Source organism: Venturia canescens, chromosome 7, assembly GCF_019457755.1.
Source record: "Venturia canescens isolate UGA chromosome 7, ASM1945775v1, whole genome shotgun sequence".
In the NCBI taxonomy this organism is placed as follows: domain Eukaryota; kingdom Metazoa; phylum Arthropoda; class Insecta; order Hymenoptera; family Ichneumonidae; genus Venturia; species Venturia canescens.
In genome coordinates, this window is record NC_057427.1 from 4,288,312 (window position 1) to 4,314,704 (window position 26,393).

The 26,393-nt window shown below is 39.1% G+C and overlaps 4 protein-coding genes across 8 annotated transcripts; 3 read left to right on the plus strand and 1 right to left on the minus strand.

Moving 5' to 3' along the window:
* eRF3 (eukaryotic translation release factor 3) lies at positions 1-5,374 on the plus strand. Of its 2 annotated transcripts, none has more exons than XM_043423659.1 (6): positions 1-1,148; positions 1,751-2,080; positions 2,441-2,903; positions 3,041-3,347; positions 3,517-3,949; positions 4,022-5,374. In XM_043423659.1, the coding sequence occupies exons 1-6, from the start codon at positions 845-847 to the stop codon at positions 4,063-4,065; spliced, it is 1,881 nt and encodes a 626-aa protein (XP_043279594.1). In that variant the 5' UTR covers positions 1-844; the 3' UTR covers positions 4,066-5,374. The 2 variants fall into 2 exon arrangements, with proteins under 2 accessions (XP_043279594.1, XP_043279595.1); XM_043423660.1 differs by having other exon boundaries at positions 4-932.
* Positions 5,375-6,636: 1,262 nt separating this feature from the next.
* Positions 6,637-13,539, plus strand: LOC122413057 (putative RNA-binding protein Luc7-like 2). 4 transcript variants are annotated; one of them, XR_006261484.1, is made up of 6 exons: positions 6,637-6,943; positions 7,173-7,267; positions 11,288-11,386; positions 11,476-12,128; positions 12,515-12,744; positions 13,057-13,539. XR_006261484.1 is itself a non-coding variant. In XM_043423133.1 (5 exons), exons 1-5 carry the CDS (start codon positions 6,883-6,885, stop codon positions 12,591-12,593), a joined length of 987 nt encoding a protein of 328 aa, XP_043279068.1. In that variant the 5' UTR covers positions 6,637-6,882; the 3' UTR covers positions 12,594-13,539. The 4 variants fall into 4 exon arrangements, 3 of the variants coding, with proteins under 3 accessions (XP_043279068.1, XP_043279070.1, XP_043279069.1); XM_043423133.1 differs by having other exon boundaries at positions 12,515-13,539; XM_043423135.1 differs by lacking the exons at positions 6,637-6,943; positions 7,173-7,267 and adding exons at positions 7,295-10,269; positions 10,634-10,683 and having other exon boundaries at positions 12,515-13,539.
* A 33-nt stretch (positions 13,540-13,572) lies between these two features.
* On the minus strand, positions 13,573-16,754 carry Papst2 (PAPS transporter 2). The gene is made up of 4 exons (XM_043423132.1): positions 16,046-16,754; positions 15,182-15,531; positions 14,546-14,902; positions 13,573-14,415 (listed from the first exon to the last, which is right to left on the minus strand). Exons 1-4 carry the CDS (start codon positions 16,080-16,082, stop codon positions 14,065-14,067), a joined length of 1,095 nt encoding a protein of 364 aa, XP_043279067.1. The 5' UTR covers positions 16,083-16,754; the 3' UTR covers positions 13,573-14,064.
* A 565-nt stretch (positions 16,755-17,319) lies between these two features.
* Positions 17,320-25,184, plus strand: Sf3b3 (splicing factor 3b subunit 3). Its single transcript, XM_043423725.1, has 13 exons — positions 17,320-17,476; positions 17,814-18,284; positions 18,591-18,763; positions 18,842-19,338; positions 19,436-19,601; positions 19,873-20,041; positions 20,652-20,803; positions 21,232-21,387; positions 21,766-22,057; positions 22,142-22,808; positions 23,000-23,116; positions 23,299-23,677; positions 23,839-25,184. Exons 2-13 carry the CDS (start codon positions 17,888-17,890, stop codon positions 24,325-24,327), a joined length of 3,654 nt encoding a protein of 1,217 aa, XP_043279660.1. The 5' UTR covers positions 17,320-17,476; positions 17,814-17,887; the 3' UTR covers positions 24,328-25,184.
* The last annotated feature ends 1,209 nt before the right edge of the window (positions 25,185-26,393 follow it).

Here is a 26,393-nt window from a genome sequence, read left to right on the forward strand (position 1 = left end):
GGTAGTCGAGAAAACAATCACGTATTCACTTTCTAAGAATACCTATGTACAAATAGGCGCAAAAGTGTGTTTTGTTGGGTGTGCGTGTGTGTGTGTGTGCGTGCGCGTGTAAGCTAAGGAAAAAATATAGATGTGGATTGAGAGTAAGAGGGAGAAAGAGAAAGAACGAGGGAGAAAAAAGTAGTGCACACGGGCACACGCGTGGATCTTTGGAGATAGAGTACGTATTTTGAGCCTGGCAGTTCCGGCGGGCGAGTAGTCAGCAGCCAGCGAAACGGTGCGAAGACCACGGGGCTCGCACGCGGACGACCCTACCAATACGCGCGTGCTGTGCGCATTACATACATAGAACCCGCGAAGAAACTATTTTTTTAAGAGACACACACACAGAATCCCTAACCCTTGCGAGCAGCGTAAGATCCTCATTCCCCTCCTCCTTTTGCCCCCCGCTAAGTTGGTCATTGGTAATTCGGTGATATTTTTTTTTCCAACCGATTCACCGTTATAAACGGTTTCCCTTACTAACAAATCGGCGGCGTTGGTGGTATGTGCGCGCGTGTGTGAACAGACATATTTTTCCTTCATTTTTCTCTCTTTCGTTACAAAATAATTGTCCCCGCTGTTGGTCTATTACTTCGCGTGTCGTGTGTCTTCTTCATTGTCACACTCTTTGAAAACCCCCCGCGAACCCCGATCCCCCTCCCTCGGCCAACCATTACATCGGGGTGTTGACCGAGAATTTTGTTGTTTTTTTGTTTCCAAAATTATTATCGTTGCAATAAAGTAAAGAAAAAGTTAGCCCCTACCCTCCGGTGGTCCGCGTGTTGGAGAACAAGTATAAAATATGGCGAACAGCGTGGCACCGGACTCGTGGGAACAGCAGGCGGATAACGTTGATAAAACATCAACCGACGAGGGTAAATTCATCGAGGGCAAGTTTTCGACACTGAACGTCAATGCAGCGGAATTCGTGCCTTCCTTCTGCATAAACTCTTTACCGGATAACATCAATCCGACGCCGGCTTATCCTACTATCGATGGTGGTGGTGGTGGTGGTGGTGGCGGCGGCGGCGGTGGCGGTCCGGACACCCCGCCAGCCGTTGTTAATACGACCGCGACCACCTTCGTTACTCCTGAAATTCATCACGGTTAGTTTGTTTTCGTGTCCATGAACAACACCAAAAACAAAAAACATGAAACAGAGAAACGAAAAACAAAAGAAGATAATAATTCGTTTCAAACGTGGCTTTTGCTGGCTGTTTTCTTATTTCTTCTTATTTTTACTGAATTTGCGAAAATAATACTCTTCGAATGAAGAAAAAACGTAAGATCTCTTTTGCCTGTAGTTGCATGAATTTTTTTGCTTGCGCCGTCTGGGCTATTATCTCAAACTATCTTTTTCTTTTTCTCTCCGGCATTTCTTTTTTTGCACGAACGCTGTACCTCCTTATGTTCTTTATTGCTACTTTCGTACTACCATTTTCAATTTTATTCTTCTACGACCACCTGCAACAAAAACCTCCCATCCCATGGCCGTTTTCTCAGCTCTTATGATTTTATTTTATTTTTTTCTTTCATTACATGTTTGATAAAGTTATTTTGTGCGTATCGCTTGATATCGGAGAGACCTTGTTCGAAATGTCGAAGCAGCATGTTTAATGGAAAAGGTTGATGAATTAGAACTTGCTGTGATCCCGAGCACAAAGACTTGTTGCGCTTGTTCGCTTAACGAGCAGACTGGAATTCGCAGGTCCGGCTACACCTTCGCTACCGCCGGATCCTGCCGGCGCTAGAGTCGAAGAACCTCCAGCCGGCGGAGGTATCTCCCCGCCTAATTCATCCTCCGAACCAGCCTCTGATGGAGAACAAACAAATAATAGCCCGAGACATCAACCAGCTGATTCTTGGGAAGAAGCTGCCGTCGACGGAGATCCCCTTCTTACTCCAGAGAATGAAGAGGCCTTTATCGAGGAGGATGAAGAAGCGATTGTGAAGATCCCCAAGAAAAAGATCACCAAAGTAGCGGAAGATACAAAGAGTAAAAAAGAACACGTCAATGTTGTCTTCATAGGCCATGTGGGTAAGTTGGATCGAGGTTGCTTATCCTTGGATCAAAGGAATGGTTGAGTTTCGAGAGTATTGAAAATGACAAATTCCTGGAAACAAGAAACATATTGTATAACTTGACTCGTAAGCAATTGCAGTAAGCTCACAATATTGTTCAAAGAAACCTTTCAATTATGTTATTCGAGATAAAAAAATTTTGAGATATAAATATGAATTACAGATATACAAATCTCGACTCAATTAAAAATCCTTTTTTGCACATTTTCGATTAGTTCGACGACACTGTTGTTAAGAGTTCAAAAAAAATTTCAATTTGCTAGTGTTGGTTTTCATTCTCATGTGTTTTTTCTCGTTTACCCTATCCCAAATACAGATGCAGGTAAATCCACCATAGGAGGACAAATAATGGCTCTGACGGGAATGGTAGACAAGAGAACATTGGAAAAGTATGAGCGAGAGGCGAAAGAGAGAAGCAGAGAAACGTGGTATTTGAGCTGGGCATTAGACACGAATCAGGAGGAGCGAGAGAAGGGAAAAACTGTGGAAGTTGGAAGAGCCTATTTTGAAACTGAGAGAAAGCATTTTACGATTCTCGATGCACCGGGACACAAGAGTTTCGTGCCTAACATGATTGGCGGTGCGGCACAGGCTGATCTCGCCGTTCTCGTAATATCAGCGAGGAAGGGTGAATTCGAAACGGGCTTCGACAGAGGAGGACAAACAAGAGAGCACGCTATGCTCGCCAAAACAGCCGGAGTCAAACATTTGGTTGTTCTAGTTAATAAAATGGATGATCCGACGGTCGAATGGGATGAGGGGAGGTACAACGAGTGTAGGTGAGTTATCCCCCCCCCCCCCCCCTTACCTATAAAAATACATTTTCGCATCGTCGTTAATATTCACGAAGAATATAGGAATGCCTTGAGTCATTTTCATTGCTCAATTATTATCTCATACGCTTACTATTTTTCAGAGATAAAATATTACCGTATCTTCGTAAGTTGGGTTTCAATCCAGCCAAGGATTTAACGTTCATGCCGGTCTCAGGACAATTAGGCATCGGCCTTAAAGATCCTATACCCGAGAGTTTATGTGATTGGTACAAGGGTCCACCATTCATATCCTTCATTGACTCTCTGCCATCGTTAAATCGCAAGAGTAACGGACCCTTCATTATGCCAATTGTCGACAAGTACAAGGACATGGGTACGGTCGTCATGGGCAAAGTTGAAGGTGGCGAAGCGAAAAAAGGCCAAGCTCTCTTGGTTATGCCCAACAGGGTAAATTATCAAATTTTTCTTAACGCAACATCTATTTCCACCGTGGCATGTTTTGTAAAAAAGCTTTAAAAATTGACCCATTCAAAATTAACAGCCCAATCGGAACGAATGAAAACGTATGAGAGCTTGCATTGCATTAACCGTTTAATCCTTTTCTTTTGTTTCAAAGACTGCGGTAATCGTTGATCAGCTGTGGTCAGACGACGAGGAAGTTACGTTCGTTGGACCTGGAGAAAACGTGAAAATCAAGCTTAAGGGTATCGAGGAGGAGGACGTTAGTCCGGGCTTTGTACTTTGTGACAGTAACAACCCGATTAAAACTGGCAAAATATTCGATGCTCAGGTTGTTATATTGGAACACAAGAGTATAATATGTGCGGGTTACAGTGCTGTAATGCACATTCATTGCGCCGCTGAAGAGGTCACGGTTAAGGCACTAATATGTCTCGTCGATAAAAAAACTGGCGATAAGAGCAAAACACGACCGAGGTTCGTTAAACAGGATCAAGTCGCGATTATGAGAATCGAATGCGCGGGAGTTATATGCCTTGAAAAATTTAATCTCTTTGCACCAATGGGACGTTTTACTCTCAGGGACGAAAGTAAGTTTCATCATGACTTTCTTTATTCTACTATTTATAAGCTTTAATATTCACGTACATTCTATCTTGCAGACAAAACTATTGCGATCGGCAAGGTGCTGAAGGTGGTCGAGTAAATTTGCTCAAGTCGATTGAAGCTCGAATTCGGTTAACGAAGAGAAATAAAACGTGAAAAGCTGAAGAGAAAAGTATGAGAACGAATAAGTGAAAAGTTAACTAAAGGCAAACAAAGCAGTAAGATCATGGATCGCATGCATCGTCGAATCGCCGTGAAGCGAAATCTCGATGCATGAGAAGCAGCCAACGACGCAAAGCCCTACCGAGAGAATTAAAACGATTAACTGGAAGAAAAGGACCCGATTTCAACGACGATGACCTATCACACCGGTCGTTCACGATCGGCTCGCCGGAATAGCCTGATTTACCCCGGTTACATTGCCATTGATGCCCGTGGGATTGAGGAAATCGTAAGAAAGATAAAAGAATCAACAAATAAAAATACGAGATATATAATTTTACACATCGAACGACGATCGTTTCAGCATTTTTACAAATCAGCATATTAAAGCTCATATATCTACGCACGTACACAGATCTAGATATGCGTACTATCGGAACTACAAATACGAATCTATTTTCTTTCGTTTTTTATTTTTATTTTTTTTCCCTCCTTTTTCTCGAAGACAGTCTCCGATGATAGAATTTTCCCGCTCTAATCCTAAGATTACAACCAATTTTCCGTTGGATCGAAAACTTTATTCTTTCCATCTCCGTGTATCTTAAAAACGATTATCGAATTTCGAGCGCGAGAAAACTAAAAAAAAGAGTACGTTAGCTTTCATAGTTTTATAAATAATTTGAAGGAATAAAAAAAAAAACAAACGAATTGCGCGAAACGTCTCGTATATGTAGATAAATGCTTATCAATTGAAAATCGGCAACGCTATCAAGATACATACATTCGAACATTCTCACACGCATAGTCCTGCAAATAATCGGGTGGCATCGTGTAACGGGGTATCGATACAATTAATAACTGGTAATAAAAGGTTAAAGAAGAAAAAAAAGTAATGAAAAATAAATAAAATTAAAAAAAAGTTAAGAGGTTTTTCAAACAATGTAAAAGCGATATTTTTGTTCGTCCGAGTCATGCGCAATGAACGATATAAAGTAAAATATGATATAAAAGAGTAATCTAAGGAAGAATTATTATTATTATTATTATTATTATTATTATTATTATTGCTATGTTTAGTACCAATAATTATCGAATTGGCGGGTATGAGGTGAATAAAAAAAAAAAATTATCGAGTTATGCAACTAGATAGTGTTACACAACAATGAATAATTGCAGAATGATTATATCATTATGATTATTATTGTACTGTTTCTTATTTTATTGCCATTAAAAACGAATTTACAAGATATTGCGTATTGGTCTCTTCTCGCATGGCGTTAATAAATTCTCGGTTCAATCGCGCTAGTACACGAATTTGTTTTAGTTCAATTTTTTGAGTACGCTGTAAATTTCGAAAATTCCTAAAATTTTAGCGAAATCACAATTGTCATCCGTCGTACTAGAGACATGCTTTTTTGCCGAGTTACTGTTTCAGATTTTATCTTCGAAAAAATCCTCGGACAAAATTTTCTCTGATGCATTAATTTATTTGTTATTTCAATAAACTTGGAATGAATAAATACTTGTAAGTCACAATGATCATATTTTTATAATTTTGCATGATTTTATTTTCATGATGCTTTTCTTTATATTTATTTGTAAATACCGTTTTCGTTGTGGAAAATTGTACTTTAGCATAAATCTCCCCGATTCAGGCCATCTCGAAGTTTTTGGATGCTCACCCCCGACCTAAAAAATTTGGGGTTATTTAGGAGTGCTAGGGAGGAGTCAATATACTTTGGAAATTTTTAGTATCAGGCTCCGTAAATTTCGGTTATGAGCATGCACATTGTTCCTCGTTTTTGTTACTTTGAAACGGGGAAAAAGTTTTTCTTGGGATTTTTATAAAAATAAGCTCAAATTCATTGAACAGTCATTGAGGACGAAACTTCCCTGTTAGACCTTTTGCAACACACATTTGCTGTATTCCAAAATTTGCTGCCAGCACTGTAAGCTTTGTACCAAAACGTACTCGCAGTACTGGCAGTAGGTTTTGGAACACGGCCAATGACGACACGGTGATTGCACGCCACGGTATTCTCAAATGCCGACTATCAATTCTTTTGTGTGATTAGCTTTCCCATTTGAACAATTGATTTCTTATTTTTAAGGTGATCTATCACTTGCGTGAGTGCGAGAGAGATAGCTGTAAAATGGTTACACGTTTTACTCGGACATCCTTGATTTTTTGAGAAAAATAAAAGTTACACCTTGTTCTCTAATAAAATAATGAGAATAGCGTGTAACTCGTATTTTCTTTCAAATATCAACCTACTCGGAATAAAACTTGCAGCAGGATTTTTACCGACTAAACATCTGATGGATCACGTCAAGCGATATCATCAATCGATCCTATCTGAAGCATTCTGTAATGTCATCTCCGTTAGCATTGTAACGTTTGAAATCGGCATCCGTTGCTTTCTATACGCGTAGCTGAAAGAGTGAACCGATAGATGGGAGGGCAAACGCGACGCGTTGCGCGCGCGGCGTCTCAGTCCAGAGTCTCAGAGTTCCGAGAGAGTGTGCTTCGCTGTTTGCACCGTTCGCACGCTCTCTATGAAATATTCTATATCCACGCGCGCCTCTATTCCGCTTCGTAAAACTTGGTATATGCGCACACGTATGTTATCGCGTTTCACATTCGTGAATGTACTTCGCGCGTGTCAGTTAATTGCATACTAGAAATAAAAGAAATAATTAACGTTAAAATTGAGCAGCTTTCTTAAATCGTATTGTGATCGTCGATCGGAAGATTATGACGGCCCACGATCAGATACGAGCTATGCTCGATCAATTAATGGGCACTGGACGTAACGGTGAGTCCAACCTGACGATAGCATATATATACCGTGAATCTTGCCAAACTTTTCGCGATTTGCCTTTCGAGCTTTTTCATTTACGAAATGAAAACTCATTTACGAAATAGCCACGTTATGTTTGATATAACACTGACCATTTTGGCAACGAGCTAATAAATATGGAATGTTATCTCGCTTTTTCTACTTCATTACCAATCATGCATTGCTCAACCACTATTATTTTCAGGTGAGAATAACAAATTTCAAGTGAAATACTCCGATCCGAAGGTCTGCAAGAGTTTCCTGCTAGCATGCTGCCCCCATGAGATTCTTTCGTCGACAGTGAGTATATCGTTTGAAAAAACCAACCATGATTTATTATATCAGAAATAATAACAGCGCTTGCTGACATGAAAAAGAAAGAGGAAATTCATATTTTCTTTCTTTTTTTCTTGTCAATCTTTTCTATCATTGTATTGAAACTTTATCATGGTGGAAGTACGAGCGTTAGCTTTGAGCTGACTAATTATTGAAATTGTACCAAGAGGGAAAACATTTTATTGCCTTCAACCGTTTTGCCGTATCTCTCAAGATTACTAGTGCTATACTCTTCAAGTTTTTGCGCACAGCCACATCAAGCCCTTGGATGGTAGAATTCCCAGAAAAATAAAACAGATGAAAGTAAGACACGGGTATTCTTTGCTGACCTGATCTATGTACCATTCTCTTCTAAATCTCCATATTTTACCAAGACTGTTATGTTATCTTCTACTTGTTGAATTTAAAATTCAAGCTCAAATTCATTGAGGTTCGAATCTACTAAAATGGAGAACTAATTACGGAGCCTGATTACATGGCAATTCTACAAATAATCCTATAAAATAATCCAATAAACAATGAATATTTATGCTCTTCGTTAAATTAAAAAAAAATTATTTGCTCTTTGATTATATAAATTGGCCATCCTATTCTCATAGTTTTGCAAAGGTCTTAGTCAAAAGTGAGCCCCTGATCAAATTACTGAATACTTGTGTAACTCCTAAAAGAAACCCATTAATCCCTTTGCTCGTGAATGGCTTGATAGCAAACCCGACATTTTTTGGGAAAAAAGTACTAAAAGTTTCTTCCTTCGCAAAATATTTGCATCTTCAAATGTAGAACTCCCAAAGACCGGAGAACATGAGGGAACATTCATAAAAAATAGAGACGGTGGGCTACCTAACTTCACAAACATCTCAATTGATTTCGGTGTGATTGAGAATTTGATAAAAAAACATCGATATGAAAACTAGTAGAAGATTTAATCAAGCACGAATGTGTGATCAGCGTTGGATGGAATGTACTTCGGTGTACTAATCGACGACCTCGCTGCAGTTCTATTTCCAGTGAATAGCTGGAGAAGCGATACCGCGATCTTATACCGATTGTACAATATCTGTCAACAGAATATATTGTACATTCGTATATCGTGTACTTGTCCCTCTTGCACACACACACACACACACACGCGCGCGTTACTGTAAGTACCGAAAAAAAACTGAAAAACCATAAAACACCCAAAAACCCACAAAAAAAGCAAGAAAAAAAGAAAGAAAAGCGAAAATTCAATGAAGAGACGCGTACGTATTGCAACTATCATTTATTTTTTTCTTTTTCATCACACTCTCCATTATTATTCGAGGCTACGAGCAATAGAGTTGTTTATTAAATTATTAGGCCAAAAATCACAGTTCTCTTACCATAACAATTTATCGTGGTGTTACAATTTTTCATTGTCCAACGAAAAATTTAAAAAATTTGTTCGGTCAGCTTGAGCTATGTGTTTAGCCCGTTAAATAGTCCTGGATCGAAAGGAACTGTCTCATTAAAAATGCATTGGCGAATATTATTGTATTTCCGTCACAATTGCTCTATTTAATGCCAATTATACATCCGACTTTATAGCCCGGAGCCTCGTTCGGAAGAAGCGTTTGAGCTGGAGAAAAAAGGACGAAACTGTCCGTCCACGTTTTTATTTGGTGCTGTTTAGTTTGACGATATTTCGCAAACGCGTGCAACATGCGTTGCGATTTGTTCGTTTATTTATACTCGTTATTATTCTAACAACGGCATTGTCTCGTGAAGAGTACGTGATATTGCCGGTGTTGATAAAGCCTCGTGTGGCCTGTTCTCTAGAGAGCGCTATGGTGAGTAGCGTTATGATACAATGATTTTTTTCAAGATAACAAAACAAACATAAATTATCTATGATCTATGAATATATCAATAACTACATGTTTGATTCGTCGCTTTTGCTCATTGATAATGCAGTTTACGGGGGTGATGTAGGACGTAAGGTTTCTTTATACGTGAGTATTATATTCAAGCGTAATCCTCTTGGAATATAGAGGGCGTATGGGAAACTATGCAACAATCTGTAAGTAAGAAACGTAATAGTAAATTCTTCAACTGTGCGGCTAAATATCGACGAAGAAATTCCTCCAGTGAACAATAAGCAACACATCGAAGCAGTCGTTAACAAAACACATCGAAAAGTCGTTCTCTTCTGAAATTAGTATTTATTCACTCTTTCATTTGTAGTATAATATTCACGCTGTACAGTACTTCGTTTGTGTCCATACGTTTACGTACATTCATTTTGCGATCTCACGAGTTATTGAAGACATTTTTACAAGCCTATTTATAGATTTGGATAATTCGTTGTACTATTTTTTCAAAGCGGAATAGAGCTGAGCTTGAAAGCTCCCACGCGTAAAAATCTTTCTTGCCGTTCACAAAAGTTGTTTTTTCTAAATGCATTCGTGTGGAAAAAAATCGTCACAACAGTCGCGAACAGATCGATTGAACTCTCGTTTAAAAATATTGCGAGCACCGGTAAAAGTTTATCAGTCAGTGTGATATTAATGGTATTACCGAAAATTTTCGAGGTTAAGCGGTTTAAAAGCAATGTTTACAAGTTTTTCAATGCTCCCCCCATTGGCATTGACGCTAATAGAGGGGATCAAACAAAAAATGGCGCGAGCAATAAAAACTTTCGTGACCCATGGTCAACAAATATTTTCAATTTGTGCGAACATCCTCGTGGTTTTTTTTTCTTTTTTTATTTCAAATCTTTTTTTGAGTTTCGAATTTTGCCTGATTCACGACTGCCGTTGCCTTCGAACTAAGCGTTTCCATAATACTTCGTCCCGGCGAGTGTTCGGTTAATTGAAATAAAGTACCATAACTCGAATAAAAAGAGAAAAAAAATTCGTTGGAAGGTGGCAAATATACAGGAATTAGGTGTGGAGTCTCTCTCGCGCGAGTCAGCAAGAGCATTACGAAAATTCTTCCAGCCTCGTGATGTACGTATTGAACTGGATTAATTAGATAATACCGTGATCGGTAATAAATTCGATACAGAAATGGGCGAAAGACAATGATTCTCGAAGTTTTATTCGGTCGTAATAAAGAGTGACTTATTCACGTATCTGCGAATACCGAGCACGGTTGCCAGGATCGTTCTCAAGGTGACCGGTGAAAGAATAAATTTTTCTTTACAACGACTGAACAAACATACGAATCGTTGATTTTTCAAGCCCATCGCTGACCCGGAACGTTACGATTATAATAAATTGATTAATGATACTATTACTATAATAGGCTGTAAGTTGTCTCATAGAATTGTGTGATGAACATGTAATCTTAAGGTATGTGTGCTGATTGTAGCATCGTTTCCATCGCATTCTCGCGTCAGGCGGAGAGGTCTTGCCACTCTTGTAAGTCAAACAAAACAACAAAATCTATCTATCTATAGAAATTATTACGTTTCCAATGTCAAATGTCATGTCATTTTTCCACCAGTTTGTACAACATTATAGCACATACATATATTTTTATATATTTCTACATATATATTTATGTATGTATATGCGTATAATAATATGTGCTTCCATAAGAAACAGGATAGCCGGAAAGGGTAAAAAAACAAATGGGAGCTTTTTGAAAAGTTTAATATGGAAAAATCAGTAATTGCATCAATTCGCTTGAGAATTCACAATTAATAAACATGCGTAGGTTGCCGGTTCATGTCAGAACGCTCCTATCACAATACGGAAGTCATATTTTATTGTGACATTCTACTATTATTGATGTTTTCCATTACGAATTGTGTTATTTTGAAGAAAAAAAGAAACATTAAATATATATATGTATCTATCATTGACAACAAAACTTCTCAGGGGCGGGGGCCTTGAAAAATATTGTTGCTTTCCGTTTATTTTTTTATTTATTTTTCTTTTCGTTTTATTCTAAGTGGTAAGACGAGTTTCACCTTTGCAATTTTGTAAATCACTAAGTTTTCCTATGGTTTGTCAATCGTAGCGCATGGACCTGGGAGATTGTCCCCAGATTCACGACTTGGCACTGCGGGCTGACTACGAGGCCGCGCAGAAGAAGAAGGATCACTTTTACGACATCGATGTGAGTATAACTCGACTATCTCATTATTTTTTTGAACGATGAACCAGTAAATAATGTTGCAAGGTAATCAATTTGAATTTGACCGATAGGCAATGGAACACCTTCAAAACTTTATCGCTGATTGTGACCGTCGGACCGAACAAGCGAAGCAACGTCTTGCCGAGACACAGGAGGAATTGAGCGCAGAGGTAGCAGCAAAAGCAAATAACGTTCATGTGCTAGCGGAAGAAATTGGAAAAAAATTAGCCAAAGCGGAAGAACTCGGTGAAGAAGGCTTCGTCGAAGAGTCGATGAAGCTAATGGGTGAAATTGATGAATTACGTAAGAAGAAAAACGAGGCGGAACAAGAATATAGAAATAGCATGCCGGCCTCGAGTTATCAACAACAAAAATTGCGGGTCTGCGAAGTATGCAGCGCCTACCTCGGTATTCACGATAATGATCGCAGACTCGCCGATCACTTTGGTGGCAAATTGCATCTGGGATTCATCAAGATAAGAGAAAAACTTGCCGAACTTGAAAAAACTGTTGAGGATAGACGCAAGGAGAAACGCGAAACTATGATGGACAGAGATAGGCGAGAGCGGGAAAGAGACCGTGAGGATCGCGACAGAGATCGTGACCGATCCGACAGGAGGGGACTCAGTTATCGGGAGCGTGAACGCGATCGCGATCGTGATCGTGATCGAAGGGACAGAGAGCGAAGACGATCTAGATCACGGTCTCGTAGTCGTGGAAAGAGGTATAAGCCTCTGCTTCTATTTCATTTTATTAAACTCTATTTTCTTACGGAACTATCACTTTTTTCGTATCACGGACCGTTACAATCGAAGTTGCTGTCCCAATCAATCGTTGTTTTCAAATATTCTTCATCCTATTCGTAACAGTAGCGGTGCTCGTATCATCCATTAGGGCTGATACAAAAATTATTTCAATTTTGAAAATGTTCCATCATTCGAGTTTGTCCATCTCATGGATCAACGTCACCGAGCTGTCAATGTACTTGTCCTGAGATTCTGTCGAGTCTCTTGACTCGTGTAAAATCCTTTGGAACAATACAATCGTGTTTTTCCTATACTTTTGTATCAATTCTCAAGCATATTTCAGACTTTTTTCAATTTTTTTCAGGTCGAGACGTTCACGGAGTGGAAGCCATGGTCGCCGTTCTCGTTCGCGGCGCAGTGGTTCCAACGATCGCAAGAGATAAAGAGCCAGGAGTGAAACGGATACGAGGATGAAAAACAAAAACAGAAAGAGCCTACAAGGACCATTGAACATCTCACGGAACAGGGAATGGAACATCTCGAAGATTGACTTTCGCTTGAGCAACATCTTTGCCAAGGTTCGCGCTCACATAAGTAAGATCGCGTTCATTTTTCGTATTTTTTTTTAATACGAAAGCTCACTTGTATTAAAGATAGAGAAAAGAGAAATCAGAAAGCAAGTTGATAAGATCTAATTACCTTACAACACACAAAACGTGAATGAGCAACGATGCTCTTTTCACACATTCACACCCACATAGCTAATACACATTCATACAATACACAATCACATTTTCGACACACGCATAAACTCTCGCTTGTTCTTCGTTTGTGTAGAAGCAAGAGAGAGAGAGAAAAAAAAGAGAGACATTGTTTTTAATCGTTTTTAATATTATCCGTGCGAAGATTATCCCAATACCGGACTCGAAGATAATAAATTCATACTTCGGCATAATGCGGCATTATACGTGAGTAATATTTCCACAATACGAGTTGTAAGTAATTTTCTCTATACATACATCCAATACGCCAGACCATCAAGAAAATTTAAAAGATAACTATAGATATATAATCGTTGATTTAAATCACATGGGTAAAGATTTTCCGATTCAGTTTCAACTAGATATATCATTGCTATTACTCCTATTGTCTGATGTAAATAAATAATTAAAAGATAAAAATAAAATTAAGAGAATACACTTGATCTCTTTTATTCGAGAAAAAAAGGGAAAATGGAAATCAATAAGGATAGAATAATAATGAAAAAGGAACTTTTTTAAATTTGACTTTGTCGCGTATTTAATGATTGTCGAGTCGTAAAAGGTGTAACTATTGACGATTACTAGTAAACGTTAATATAATAAATAAATAACGTACAATTGTCACGAATTTTTGTTATTTGTCCTATTTTTATTTTTTTTAATTTTTATTATTTTACATGTTAAGCGATTTTACAACTTTCCGCACTTTTATTACACGTTTTCCCGTCCATCTCTACTCCAACTTGTAATGATGTTGAAGTTCAACGTCGTTGAATGCACCCACGTTAATACTATAATTATTTTCTATATATTACCTGTTTTTCAACAGGTCCGAGCTACGTTTTCTTTTCATAGACAAAACTAATCCAATGTGCCAACAATTTAAAAACCACGATTATAAAAAAACAAAACTACAAAAAGAATTTCCACAGTTTCGTCGACTAACGCTCAGTCGAGCGCTTTATCCATTTTTTAATAAATCATCAACCAGATGTAAAAAAAAACTTTCACAGTCTTTTGCCAATTTTGGAATTTACAGAATTGCTTGCACGTGTGACGAAGAGTTTATGTCGATGGTACATTGTGTTCCTTTGGTTTAATACACTCAGTAAATGTCCATTTTTCCGAACGTTTATATTTGTACGATTTACAATTATACCCTCGTCATCAAATGTTTCTGGATACGATTATGCCGCTCGCAACAACTCGTTAATCGAGACCAAAGCATAGTGAGAAACATCTTCGCCTTAGTTCCGCCTCCTTGTTTACTACAAAAGTTGAGATAAATTCCCAGCACGATTAACAAACCCGACCATACGTATTGAAATGTAAATGGCTTGTAGAAAAAGAGAAAACTTAATATTATTGTGACTGCCTTGCGATAAGTCGTGACGGTCACAGCGACAAAAGCGTCGCAACATTGCACCAATGTCAGCACTATTTGTACGCCGAGATAACCGCAGAGTGAGAAAACCAGCGCGTATCCATAAGTCTCAACCGGATGCTGCAACAAATTTAACGATGTGTACAATGACCGTGAGGGATAATTATGTTTAGAAATAAAAATATTTTTCAAGCACGCGACAGTGATTATAATACTTTCACTGTTATTTGAGTCTACATTAACAAATTACCTGTAAACAGAAAGCAGCACCGCTAGCAAGTTCTCCGGTAAAGAACAGTATCATGAGCAAATAAACAAATCCGATACCATAGGAATAGAGCACTACTTCGGTATTCGTTGCTTTGTACTGTTTCATTGATTTTTCCTGGAGATTTCCAATAATGGCGTCACAAATCAAAGCGCAACTAATCATTACGACACCGATCATATTGAAACGAGGGGATATCATACTATCGGCCAGAGTGAATAATGCAAGACCGATGCATAATAAGCCAGCAGAAATAAAGTCTAGCGGACCATATTTCTTTCCTTGTATAATAATACTGCCTATGAGAACAGGTATGAGCTTGCAGCTCTTGAATATCACCTGTAATTCGTAAATTCATTTTGTTCTTCAACTGCTTTTTTCTGTGTCAATATCTCATCATGTTGTAGTCTTTATGATTGGGATGCAACAAAATTTATTCTCATTGTTCCATTTGAGTGGCCAACAATTTTTGTATGTTCAAATTATAAATATGAAAATGTGATGATCTCTTTTTCAAATTTAATAGGAAAAACAGTAGATATAGAAAGTATAAAGAAATAACTTTCATTGCATGCGAATGACGAAAACTTCATTGCCAAGGTATAGTGTGTCACTTGCTTGAGTCGGGTAGTTTAAATATCCAAGAGAACTGTTTGAGAAGCCCATTGTTCCGAGCGTAAGAAATGCCAGAATCAAATATGTCCCAAATGGTATCCTTCTGGATATTCCTCGCAGTTGGCTCTCGAACCACCCAAAAATGGTGTAGTAAGCGAATTGAACAAGTGTCAGATACCAGCCAAAGGGCCTGAACCCTTCCAAGGTGAATATTAACTCTTGCAGGTATCCATAAAGAATGAAGAAAAAAAATACTCCGACGCAGCAGCATAGCGTTTGAAACCTTTGACTTTTTTTGCTTATATCAAAACATAAAAACCTAATCCTGTTTATTTTTGTATTGCTTTCGTAATCTGTAATGAAAATAGTTATTAGCATTTCTTTGGTCAAATGTTATTCATTAATCATAACCACAAAAATTATCAGCTCATTGGGAGTGATAAACGTTTATTGGTCACAGCCTATATAATTTTAAATGCCAAATACTTCTTCAACTTTTATGAAATTGATTGTATTTGTAAGAAACATATTTCACTTTTGAACTTTCATTCCTTTGTAGTACTGATTGTTATTAGAAATAATTGAATGTTGAAATATTGAAAATTTGAGACATGAATTATCGAGTAGCGAGTATGGAATTAATCTAAAATATTTTTTTTGCACTTAAACAAGATTTGATTGCAGATAGAATCCCAAAGATATAATGAATGATGTTGACGAGTTCAGTATCCTTATACTTGTGTCAAACAAGTTTCCAAAATTATTACACCGAATTCGATATTTATTATGAAAATTTACGATCAAAAATTACACTGTACGATTCAAAAATGTTTCTTCAAAATGCATATAAGAAAAAAAAAAACTTACCTCCGGTATCATCGGGATACGGTCCCTTGTGTGACATTGCTGAACAAAATTTTCAATTTTCTCATTAATATATTTATTTCATTTTTTATTTATATCTGATATTCCGTGCGGTTTTTTTGGAATAGTCAGTCAAGTACATTGATAATGATAACGGATACTTTTGTAAAAATACATCTCATGTTTGTCAGAAGGGCGAGTTTTCTAGATTAAAAAAAAAAACAACGAAATAATCATCGCGATTTCAATAATGCATTGTCACAATGTTAGCATTTGTTGGAAATCTTAAAATATACGAAAACTCTTGACGTTGTAATTATTAAAAACTGTACCGCCACCGGGTTTCTCAATACATTATGTGAGTGTATGCGTTTGCATTCGTGTTCATCCGTGTTCAGTTCATATTGGTGGTTAGTACGCTGATAACAGCGGCCCCCCGGCCCCAGTTGGGCGGGAATGGTGGGAAAGCTGATGCTTGAAATTCCATAGCGAGAATGCGGTGGTGGGGCAGTTGCACCACTGAATTTTACCGACTCGGTGTCTCGATGTTCCGAAGAGATGGTCCATGGCACAATCCCTAGACTATTGAAGGAGAAGAAGAAGAAAGTCGGAGTCGTCGGAGTGTAAGATACAATCCATTAAAAAAATTAGATGGCAGCGAGAATTAACCCGATCGCAGTGTTGCGCGCCAAAAAATGATTTTTTGTTCACAGACTGTATAAAATAATAAATGCGCGTGCGCACAGATCGGAAAGAAAAGGACGCGTACTTTACTATTGCCTTCTCTGTCGGAACGCTCGGGCTGGTTAGGATCTTATGGAAGTCAGCGTTCCATTATTAGTAAAGCTCAGTTATTATAATTAAATTAATCTCAAAAAATAAAATTAATCTTAAAAAAAAAAGTATCAGAATTCTAAAATCGATCGGCTAAGTTCACGAAGGTGACCTCCGTGCCCGCGAATCAAGTGTGATTCGAGAAACACTCACCAGAGCCCGTCACTGTTCCAAGATTGAAAGTCCCACTAGTCAAATCACTTACTATTATTCACCGGATCTTCAAGATCAAAACAACAATTGAGTTTCAATAAAACAGTTATTTAGTAGTTGAGATACAATAACAGAAAAATTAAAACTTACCGAATTACGCATAGAACAAAATTTGTTTGCGTTTCAAAACTTGTTATCGCTAATTCAATTATAAAAATCAACGGTTACCTAGGACTCACAGATCACTTCCGGGACGCATCTACCCTGCCATGCCCGCCGCCCCCTTCATCCATAGCTTTTTATTCACGAGTACGTTTCCATAAAAAGTTCGTACGGCTTCGTTCATTTCCTGGCCGACCGTCGTTCGTGTTGCGGCGCCATCATTTTCATAATAAAAAGCATTCCGATTCGATCGATCATTATTCATGGGCTACGCCATCAATCCAGGTAATATATCCTTAGTTTGGATGTTTTTTTCGATGCTCGCGGGCATATTTTTCGTCGATGTCACGAATAAATTGATTTAATGGAAATTTTTCTTTGGACTTATTCTAACGATCCCGGCAAAAAATTCTTAGCTCATTTGGCGACGCGTGTATGAATTTCTTTTCCGAGCTCATCATTATTTCATATATCGAGAAATATTCTCTCATTTTTTTCGGCTGAATAGAATTTTCGCACTCAGCTTAAACGAAAATGCGGATATCTTTATGTCGGACTATCGTCGTTTTCACGAAACTTACGCTTCCAATTTATTCAAAAACGGAACCACTTTTTTTCACAGAGAATATGGCGATTTAATTGATTCGTGGGACAAGGGTTTCTTGGTTTAACATCGAATGAAGGCAATTCGGCATCATGTATCTCTACAATTTGACTTTGCAACGTGCTACCGGCATAACTCATGCTGTCCATGGGAATTTCTCGGGCAGCAAGATGCAAGAAATTCTTGTATCGAGGGGCAAGTCCTTGGAGCTTTTGAGGCCTGATCCCAATACCGGCAAAGTTCACACGCTTCTCACAGTTGAAACATTTGGGATAATACGATCGTTGATGGCATTCAGGCTTACCGGTGGTACTAAAGATTATATCGTCGTCGGTTCAGACTCCGGGCGCATTGTTATTCTCGAGTACATTCCTGCTAAAAATGTATTTGAGAAAGTCCATCAGGAAACCTTTGGCAAAAGTGGATGCAGGCGCATCGTACCTGGACAATATCTGGCTATCGATCCCAAAGGACGAGCGGTTATGATAGGTAATTTGAAACTTCTAGTGATTCTACTTTCAATGTTGGAGGGGAGGTATTTTCAAATGTTTCCTGCAAATTTAGACTGGAAGATCAAACTCTTTGACGTTCTGACTTTCCAAATTTTTCTCTGAAAACGATTACCAAGCGATGCCGAGTGATGATTTATCTGTCCGTGTTTCACCTGAAAACTAATGATTATAACAATTCAGATACTGAGGCACTCGCTAATCAACAATACTTTGGAACTTGATAGGTGTAGAAGATATAAAAGTTAGAAGAATTGTCAATACAACTTTTTTTTATCTCCTACAGGTGCAATAGAAAAGCAGAAATTAGTGTACATCCTGAACAGGGATCCTGAAGCAAGATTGACCATTTCGTCGCCTCTCGAAGCCCACAAAAGCAATACTCTTGTCTACCACACGGTCGGTGTGGATGTTGGTTTTGAAAATCCAATGTTCGCTTGTCTCGAAATTGACTACGAGGTAAGGGAACACTTTACATTCAAATCTTATAAAAAACGACTCTTATTTCAGAAAGTGAAATAAATTGTTTGAATTCAGGAAGCCGATGGTGATCCTTCTGGCGACGCGGCAGTAAAAACTCAGCAAACTTTGACGCTTTACGAATTGGATCTTGGTCTGAATCACGTTGTTAGAAAATACAGCGAACCGCTCGAAGAACATGCGAATTTTCTCGTGTCCGTCCCAGGCGGAAACGACGGCCCCAGCGGCGTTCTTATCTGCTCCGAGAATTATCTCACTTACAAGAATCTTGGTGATCAACACGACATCCGTTGTCCAATACCAAGAAGACGTAACGATCTTGACGATCCCGAGCGCGGAATGATTTTCGTTTGCTCTGCGACCCACAAAACCAAGAGCATGTTTTTCTTCCTAGCTCAAACCGAGCAAGGTGACATTTTCAAAATAACCCTTGAGACCGACGAAGACATGGTTACGGAAATTAAATTGAAGTACTTTGATACTGTGCCTGTTGCAACGAGCATGTGTGTACTGAAGACCGGATTTCTCTTCGTCGCATCCGAATTCGGAAACCAGTGAGTAACAATCAACAACTTCTTTATTTTCATCTACAGATTTTTCATCGTGCAAAAGTATATGACGAACATTGTTTTCTTATTACTTTGCCTACAGCTATTTGTATCAAATAGCGCATCTCGGAGATGATGACGATGAGCCAGAATTCAGTTCGGCAATGCCCTTGGAGGAAGGAGACACTTTTTTCTTTGCACCTAGACCACTTAGAAATCTAGTTCTCGTCGATGAAATGGACAGTTTATCGCCAATTCTTGCGTGTCAGGTAAATTTGAAGGCGATAATTATGATATTTCGAAGTTAGTTAAATCTCATTATATGGACATGCATCTACAAGTAGGGAATTGATTGTTCAATCGATCTTTTCCTTGTGAAACGATGCGAGATCAAATATTCTTCGTCGCCTTCGGTGTGTTTTTGCCCATCGAAGTGAATCGGAAAATGACAATTCATCTTTGAATCATTGTTTCTATAGCAATTGGACTTGCATTCTAGTACGTTCGATATTGAACCAAGTTTTATTTTTTGTGTAAAAGGTTGCTGATCTCGCAAACGAGGATACTCCCCAATTGTACATCGCATGTGGTCGTGGACCGAGATCGACGTTGAGAGTATTGCGTCACGGTTTAGAAGTGTCCGAAATGGCGGTGAGCGAGCTCCCGGGTAATCCGAACGCCGTTTGGACCGTCAAACGAAGAATCGACGGTTAGTTTTTTAAAATATCGAATGTCAACGAACATTTAGTCGTGAACTATCTTTTTTGCCTGGTACACGTTAGTATTGTTAGGATTTCGCGTGAACGTATTTTTTATTCGGAGGACCAATGTGCGCAGCAGCGAGCAAGCAGCGATCTTTTAGTCTATTTTGCTTACAAAACCTGAATCGAAAACATTGTTGAACAATTTTCTTAACCGTATGAAATTCAGAAAAATTCAACGAATCAAAAGAAACATGGAAAAAGCAAGATAATAACGAATCTGGTGGCTTGATACACTCTTATCAAACACCAGTTCTCTCTTTCAGGCTGCCTGCGCGCTAACGGTTGACCTACCAGAATCCCGAATGAGCAAGAGGTAAGAAGGAGACTTAAAAAAAAACAAACAAAAATAAATGATAGAGATTCTCATACGGGAAGTCGACCCCATACGGTTTTTGGGCCCGTCCTATATCACGACGTGTAAGAGCACACAGGCTCGTTATCAAACGAGATGATGATTTCGATCTAGTGTATCAGAGATGGAACACAAACATAGTAATGAAACAAAGAATAAAACACAATTTTTAATCTAGACGAGATATGTGATTTCGGTTACAGAGGAATATGACGCGTACATCATTGTGTCCTTCGTCAATGCAACTCTTGTGCTTAGCATTGGAGAGACCGTCGAGGAAGTAACGGACTCTGGTTTTCTCGGTACTACACCGACCCTCAGCTGTTCTGCTCTCGGTGAAGATGCTCTTGTTCAGGTAAATTGCTATTGATATTTGTTCATTGTCACATCGTAGTGACGAATTTCTCGGGTCTCTATCTTTCAAGGTATTGCTGCTCAAATAATAAGCTTGCATAGAAAATTGGTGAAGCGGGCTTTTATCTTGAATATTCGTTGAAAAGCAACTTGATGAAGAGTCTTGAGAGTCTTACACTTGTTAAAAAAATATGTATGCACTATGGTATCTCCGGCACCTGGTTCACCACGTGACGGTCGCATAAACTGTGCTAGAAAAAATACCGAGGTGATTGCATCGTTGGAACGTCATTCGAAGTAATATCGTGACGTTCCTGGTACCGAAACCTCGACATTTCCGACACGAAAAATTTAATTAGTGTCTCTGCTAGGGTGTAGAATTGTTAAATAAAAACGGTATTTTTACCATTATATTCGTTATTGATGCAGGTGTATCCGGATGGAATTCGTCACATACGCGCTGATAAACGTGTCAACGAATGGAAAGCACCTGGAAAGAAGACGATCGTCAAGTGTGCGGTTAACCAACGGCAAGTTGTCATTGCGCTCACCGGTGGTGAGCTCGTTTACTTCGAAATGGATCCTGTAAGTATTTGTCCTCACTACGGTGAATTATTTCGCGTCTAGAAATAGGGAGCTATAATATTCACTGACGTTACTAAAATCATGTAAGAATATGTGGTCTTTCGATCAATTTTTTTCGCGGAAAAATGATTTTACTCCTCTTGCATTGATGTTCTCACGTTGATGTCTCACTGTGCGATCTCCGTGACGTAAACGATGCAGATAGTCAATGTTACAGACATTTGCTCGTCGTGACTCCTGGGCGTACGCGCACAGATGTTAATGAAAAATCAGTTTCATTGACGCGTGTCGGGAGCGAACATTTAAATTGATTAACATGTTTGAAAAATCCTTTTGGTGGCTCATGAAATGATTCGTTAAAGAACCGTTTAATTTCAGACTGGTCAACTGAACGAATATACGGAACGTAAAAAGATGCCTTCCGAGGTGATGTGCATGGCTCTAGGAAACGTGGCTGTTGGAGAGCAGCGTTCGTGGTTCTTGGCGGTTGGTCTCCAGGATAATACCGTGAGGATAATTTCCCTCGATCCATCCGATTGTCTCGCACCGAGAAGTATGCAAGCTTTGCCAGCCGCAGCGGAAAGTCTCTGTATAGTTGAAATGGGAGCTAAAGATGTCGATTCTTCGGACGATATGGCGCCACAACAATCAAGCCTTTATCTTAACATAGGTAAACTGGAATTTTCAAAAAATTATCTCATTTATCGTCGTATTTGATGAAAATTTTTAATTGTTTTTTTTGTGAACTTGACAGGTCTTCAAAACGGCGTCCTGCTACGAACCGTGCTCGACCCGATATCGGGTGATCTCGCTGACACGAGGACACGTTATCTCGGCTCCAGGCCTGTGAAACTCTTCAGAATAATGATGCAGGGGAATCAGGCAGTATTGGCAATGTCAAGTCGATCTTGGCTCAGTTACTACTACCAAAATCGTTTTCATCTAACTCCACTCTCCTACGAGAGTCTCGAATTCGCCTCGGGCTTCAGTTCGGAACAATGTCCCGAGGGCATCGTTGCCATATCAACGAATACCTTGAGGATTTTGGCGCTTGAAAAATTAGGCGCTGTTTTCAATCAAGTGAGCTTCCCGCTCGAATATACACCAAGGAAATTCGCGATACACGCGGATTCAGCTCATTTGTTGCTCATCGAGACCGAACATAATGCTTATACGGAAGAAACGAAACAGCAAAGACGTCTCCAAATGGCTGAGGAAATGCAAGAGGCTGCGGGCACCGAGGAAGCCGCTGTTGCCAGAGAATTGGCCGAAGCTTTCTTGTCCGAAGAACCCAACGAAGCAGTTTTCGGTGCACCCAGGGCTGGGCCTGGCCTTTGGGCATCGCTTATACGTATCATAGCGCCTACCACCGGTCAAACCTTCGAGGTCCATCGCCTCGAGCAAAACTATGCTGCGTTGTGGTAATTCTATTTACTTGTTCATTTTTCCATTTCTATTTTATTTTCTTTTATCTCAAAAATATCGAAGTTTTTCCTAGCTTCTAAGAATACTTATTCTTTAAAAAAAAAAAAAAACGAGTGTGGCAAACTTCGATTTCAGGCAACATTTCAACTCGCAACAGTACATTCTAATCTTTTTCTTTTCCTTTTAGCCTGGCTTTGGTGAGATTTGCAAATCAAGGAGATCAGCAGTTTCTGATTGTCGGCGTTGCCAAAGACTATCAATTAAACCCAAGAGTCAGTAACGGCGGTTTTCTATATACGTATAAGTAAGTAAGAACAAACGTTTGATTACTGATAAATTTGATTTGATCGTTAACCTATGATGACATTCACACTATCTGAAAAATGATGATAATCCTGCAGTATTGAGGTTATGACAATAATTATCGAGTCGTTCGTTAAGGAAGCGCATCCATGAGGCTTATGGTTTTTTGCTTTTCTCTTTCAGAGTAAACGGTGACTGCACGAGTATGGAGTTGTTGCACAAAACTGTGCTAGACGAGGTGCCTCTGGCCATTTGTTCGTATCAAGGTCGTGTACTCGTTGGTGTCGGAAGGATGCTCAGACTCTACGATATGGGTAAAAAGAAACTTTTGCGGAAGTGCGAGAACAAACACATACCCAACGCCGTTGTCGCAATAAACGCGGTCGGTCAACGTATATACGTTAGCGATGTACAAGAATCCGTCTACGCTGTCAGATATAAACGTCAGGAGAATCAATTGATTGTTTTCGCTGATGATACGCATCCGCGATGGATCACAACTACTTGCGTATTGGATTATGATACCGTAGCCACGGCTGATAAATTTGGCAATATTGCAGTGGTAAGTTTAATGTCGATTTTTTATTTTTCTTCTACTGTGAAGAATCAACTATTTCATTGTTCCTTCATCTGTAGATTTTATAGAAATTTGTCTTGTCCTGATTACGAGATGAATTTCTCGTGCACATATACATTATAATATTCTGTTGAACAAAATAACAGGTACGCCTTGCGAGTGGTATCAACGATGACGTTGATGAAGATCCAACGGGAAACAAAGCGCTATGGGATCGTGGTTTGTTGAATGGTGCCAGCCAGAAGGCCGATACTGTCGCGTGTTTCCACATCGGTGAGACCGTCATGTCACTACAAAAAGCAACTCTGATCCCCGGGGGCTCCGAGTCCCTCGTTTACACAACTATAAGTGGCACCGTCGGCGTTCTCGTGCCATTCACCAGTCACGAAGATCATGATTTCTTTCAACATCTTGAGATGCACATGCGTTCCGAGCATCCACCACTTTGTGGTCGTGATCATCTGTCATTCAGATCTTACTATTACCCGGTGAAGAATGTGATTGATGGTGATTTGTGCGAACAATTTAATTCCATTGAACCCGCTAAACAGAAAAGCATTTCTGGCGATTTAGAAAGAACGCCATCCGAAGTTTCGAAGAAACTTGAAGACGTGAGAACACGCTACGCGTTCTAAATATTGTCATTCAATTTTTCAAAAGTTTATAATTCCCGTCAATTCGAACTATTCTGCTTTCACTCGAAGTTAATAGTGAAAAGAATTAACGTTGAGCCTTTCGGGCGATTGAAATTTCTTTTATTCGATCAATCAACGTACGCAGAACTAGAATGTGGCAGAAATTGGCATCGTTCAAGTATTAAAATCTAAGATTGTTTCTTTTAACATCGGCAGGTGTTCGCTCTAAAAAAAAGTACATTTCTTTCGTTTCTCAATAGAATCGTCTCAAAATACCTTTACTTTGCAAAAACTAGAACGAATTCAAATGCTAATCCAAAGAAATCAAATTGTTAGCAGTATCAATTCGATGTACCAATTTCTGCTGGAAATTCGCAAACAAAACGAAAATTGCTGTAGTATAGAATTCTAAAGATTTCGAAACACTCCTGTAACTTGTGATAAGAGTAAAATCGTTCGAACTTCGGAAGGCTTCAAAATGTGACATGTTCAAGTTGTGCTGGAATATTAAATCTCGGGTAATACAGCCCAATTCCTCCATCCTGAACGGAAAAAGTTTGCACAATGAGCGTCAAAACATTTTAAAAGACTGACCAGCGACGAAGTACCGTTAGATGGAACAAAAAAACTACGAAACGTCTTGCGAAGAGTACATGTTGCGTATGCCGTGTAATAATGTTTTGTTTTTACCTCGCATTGTACATAAAAAACGAAATTAGCGTGTATGCTTTGAGGTAGTTACCGCATTCTCGGTATTATTTAACAATTAAGTCTCGTATATGACCGTAGTTTCTACGATATTTATTGTCGGCGTTTAGGAAGAGGTTGAAAAATAAAAAAATGAGAAAAAAAAGTAATGGAAGAGCATTCAATAAGACAAATTTCACTGAGATCCTCGACTCCACCAGCAGCCGTATCCGTAGACTTGGTTTGGGAGAGAACAAGGGGAGAAAAAACTAAGTGTATTTTTCGAGTGGGTCGTATCTCGTTGATTTTTTTTCTTTTCTGTCTGCAGGAGCACGTTTGTGTAAATTTGCGTTACGCTGAAGAGTTTTTTCCCCCGTTATCCGAGCAAGTTTCGCGTTCGTAACAGCAAAAGCAAGTCGAGGGGGTGTCTGTGTAAAACAGTTGACGTGCACACAGACGGATGAGTCAAAGAGTGAAAGAGACGGAGACAGCGCAGAGACGTCGATCGATTCATCGAGGCGTCGTTCCGACTCTCCCACCCTTCTACAAGTACCTCGATTCGTCGAAAGTGGCAAAAGCTAGGCAGGCTCGGCTAGACCGGATGCTGCGGACTCCGTGTGGGAACGATCTTTCTGTAAATATCGAATCGTATGTCGGATCAGCGCTGTTCTCGCCGATTCGTCTGACTCCGAGCTCCGACAAGTTCACCACGTTTGATCCTTTCCAATCAGTCAATTATCATTATCATAAGAAGCTGTCAAAATTCGAATCCTTCAAGGATCCCATTGTTTTTTCATAATCGTCGGGTTTCACCTGTTTTTATTTATTGAAACTGTACATTCTTTAAATTCCATTATTTCCGTTTATTTTGTAGGGCAAATCCCTCGAAACTTGCTGCTTCATAATTCAGTTCCTTTTGCGAAATCCTGGATATACGTCAGGTCTCAAAGCCTCGCTGATTCTCTTGAGACTTCCTCAAGACGAACGAAAGTAGTACGCGACGACTAGAAAAATGTTCCAGCGCACTCTGAACCCGGACGTTATGGTATCCGCTTCTTGCTAACTGGTCGATATTTTTCGCCAGAAACATCGACTCTTTCCAAACGATTAAGCCAGCAGAAAATACGGTTCGGCGTGATGAGACGGCAGGTTGCCAAATGGCTTATGAAAATAAAAATATTCGTTTTCCATCAAAATCAAATTTCAATATACGAATTTTCACAATATTATGCTGCGAAATTTTGCTGTTGACCTTTGGTGTCGATGTTTTCAAAGATGCCGATGACTGTCACCGAAAAAATGTGCTATTCATCAGTTTTTGAGAAATTTATTTCGGTTCTCGTTCGTTACACAGATTATCATGCCACGAGAATATAATT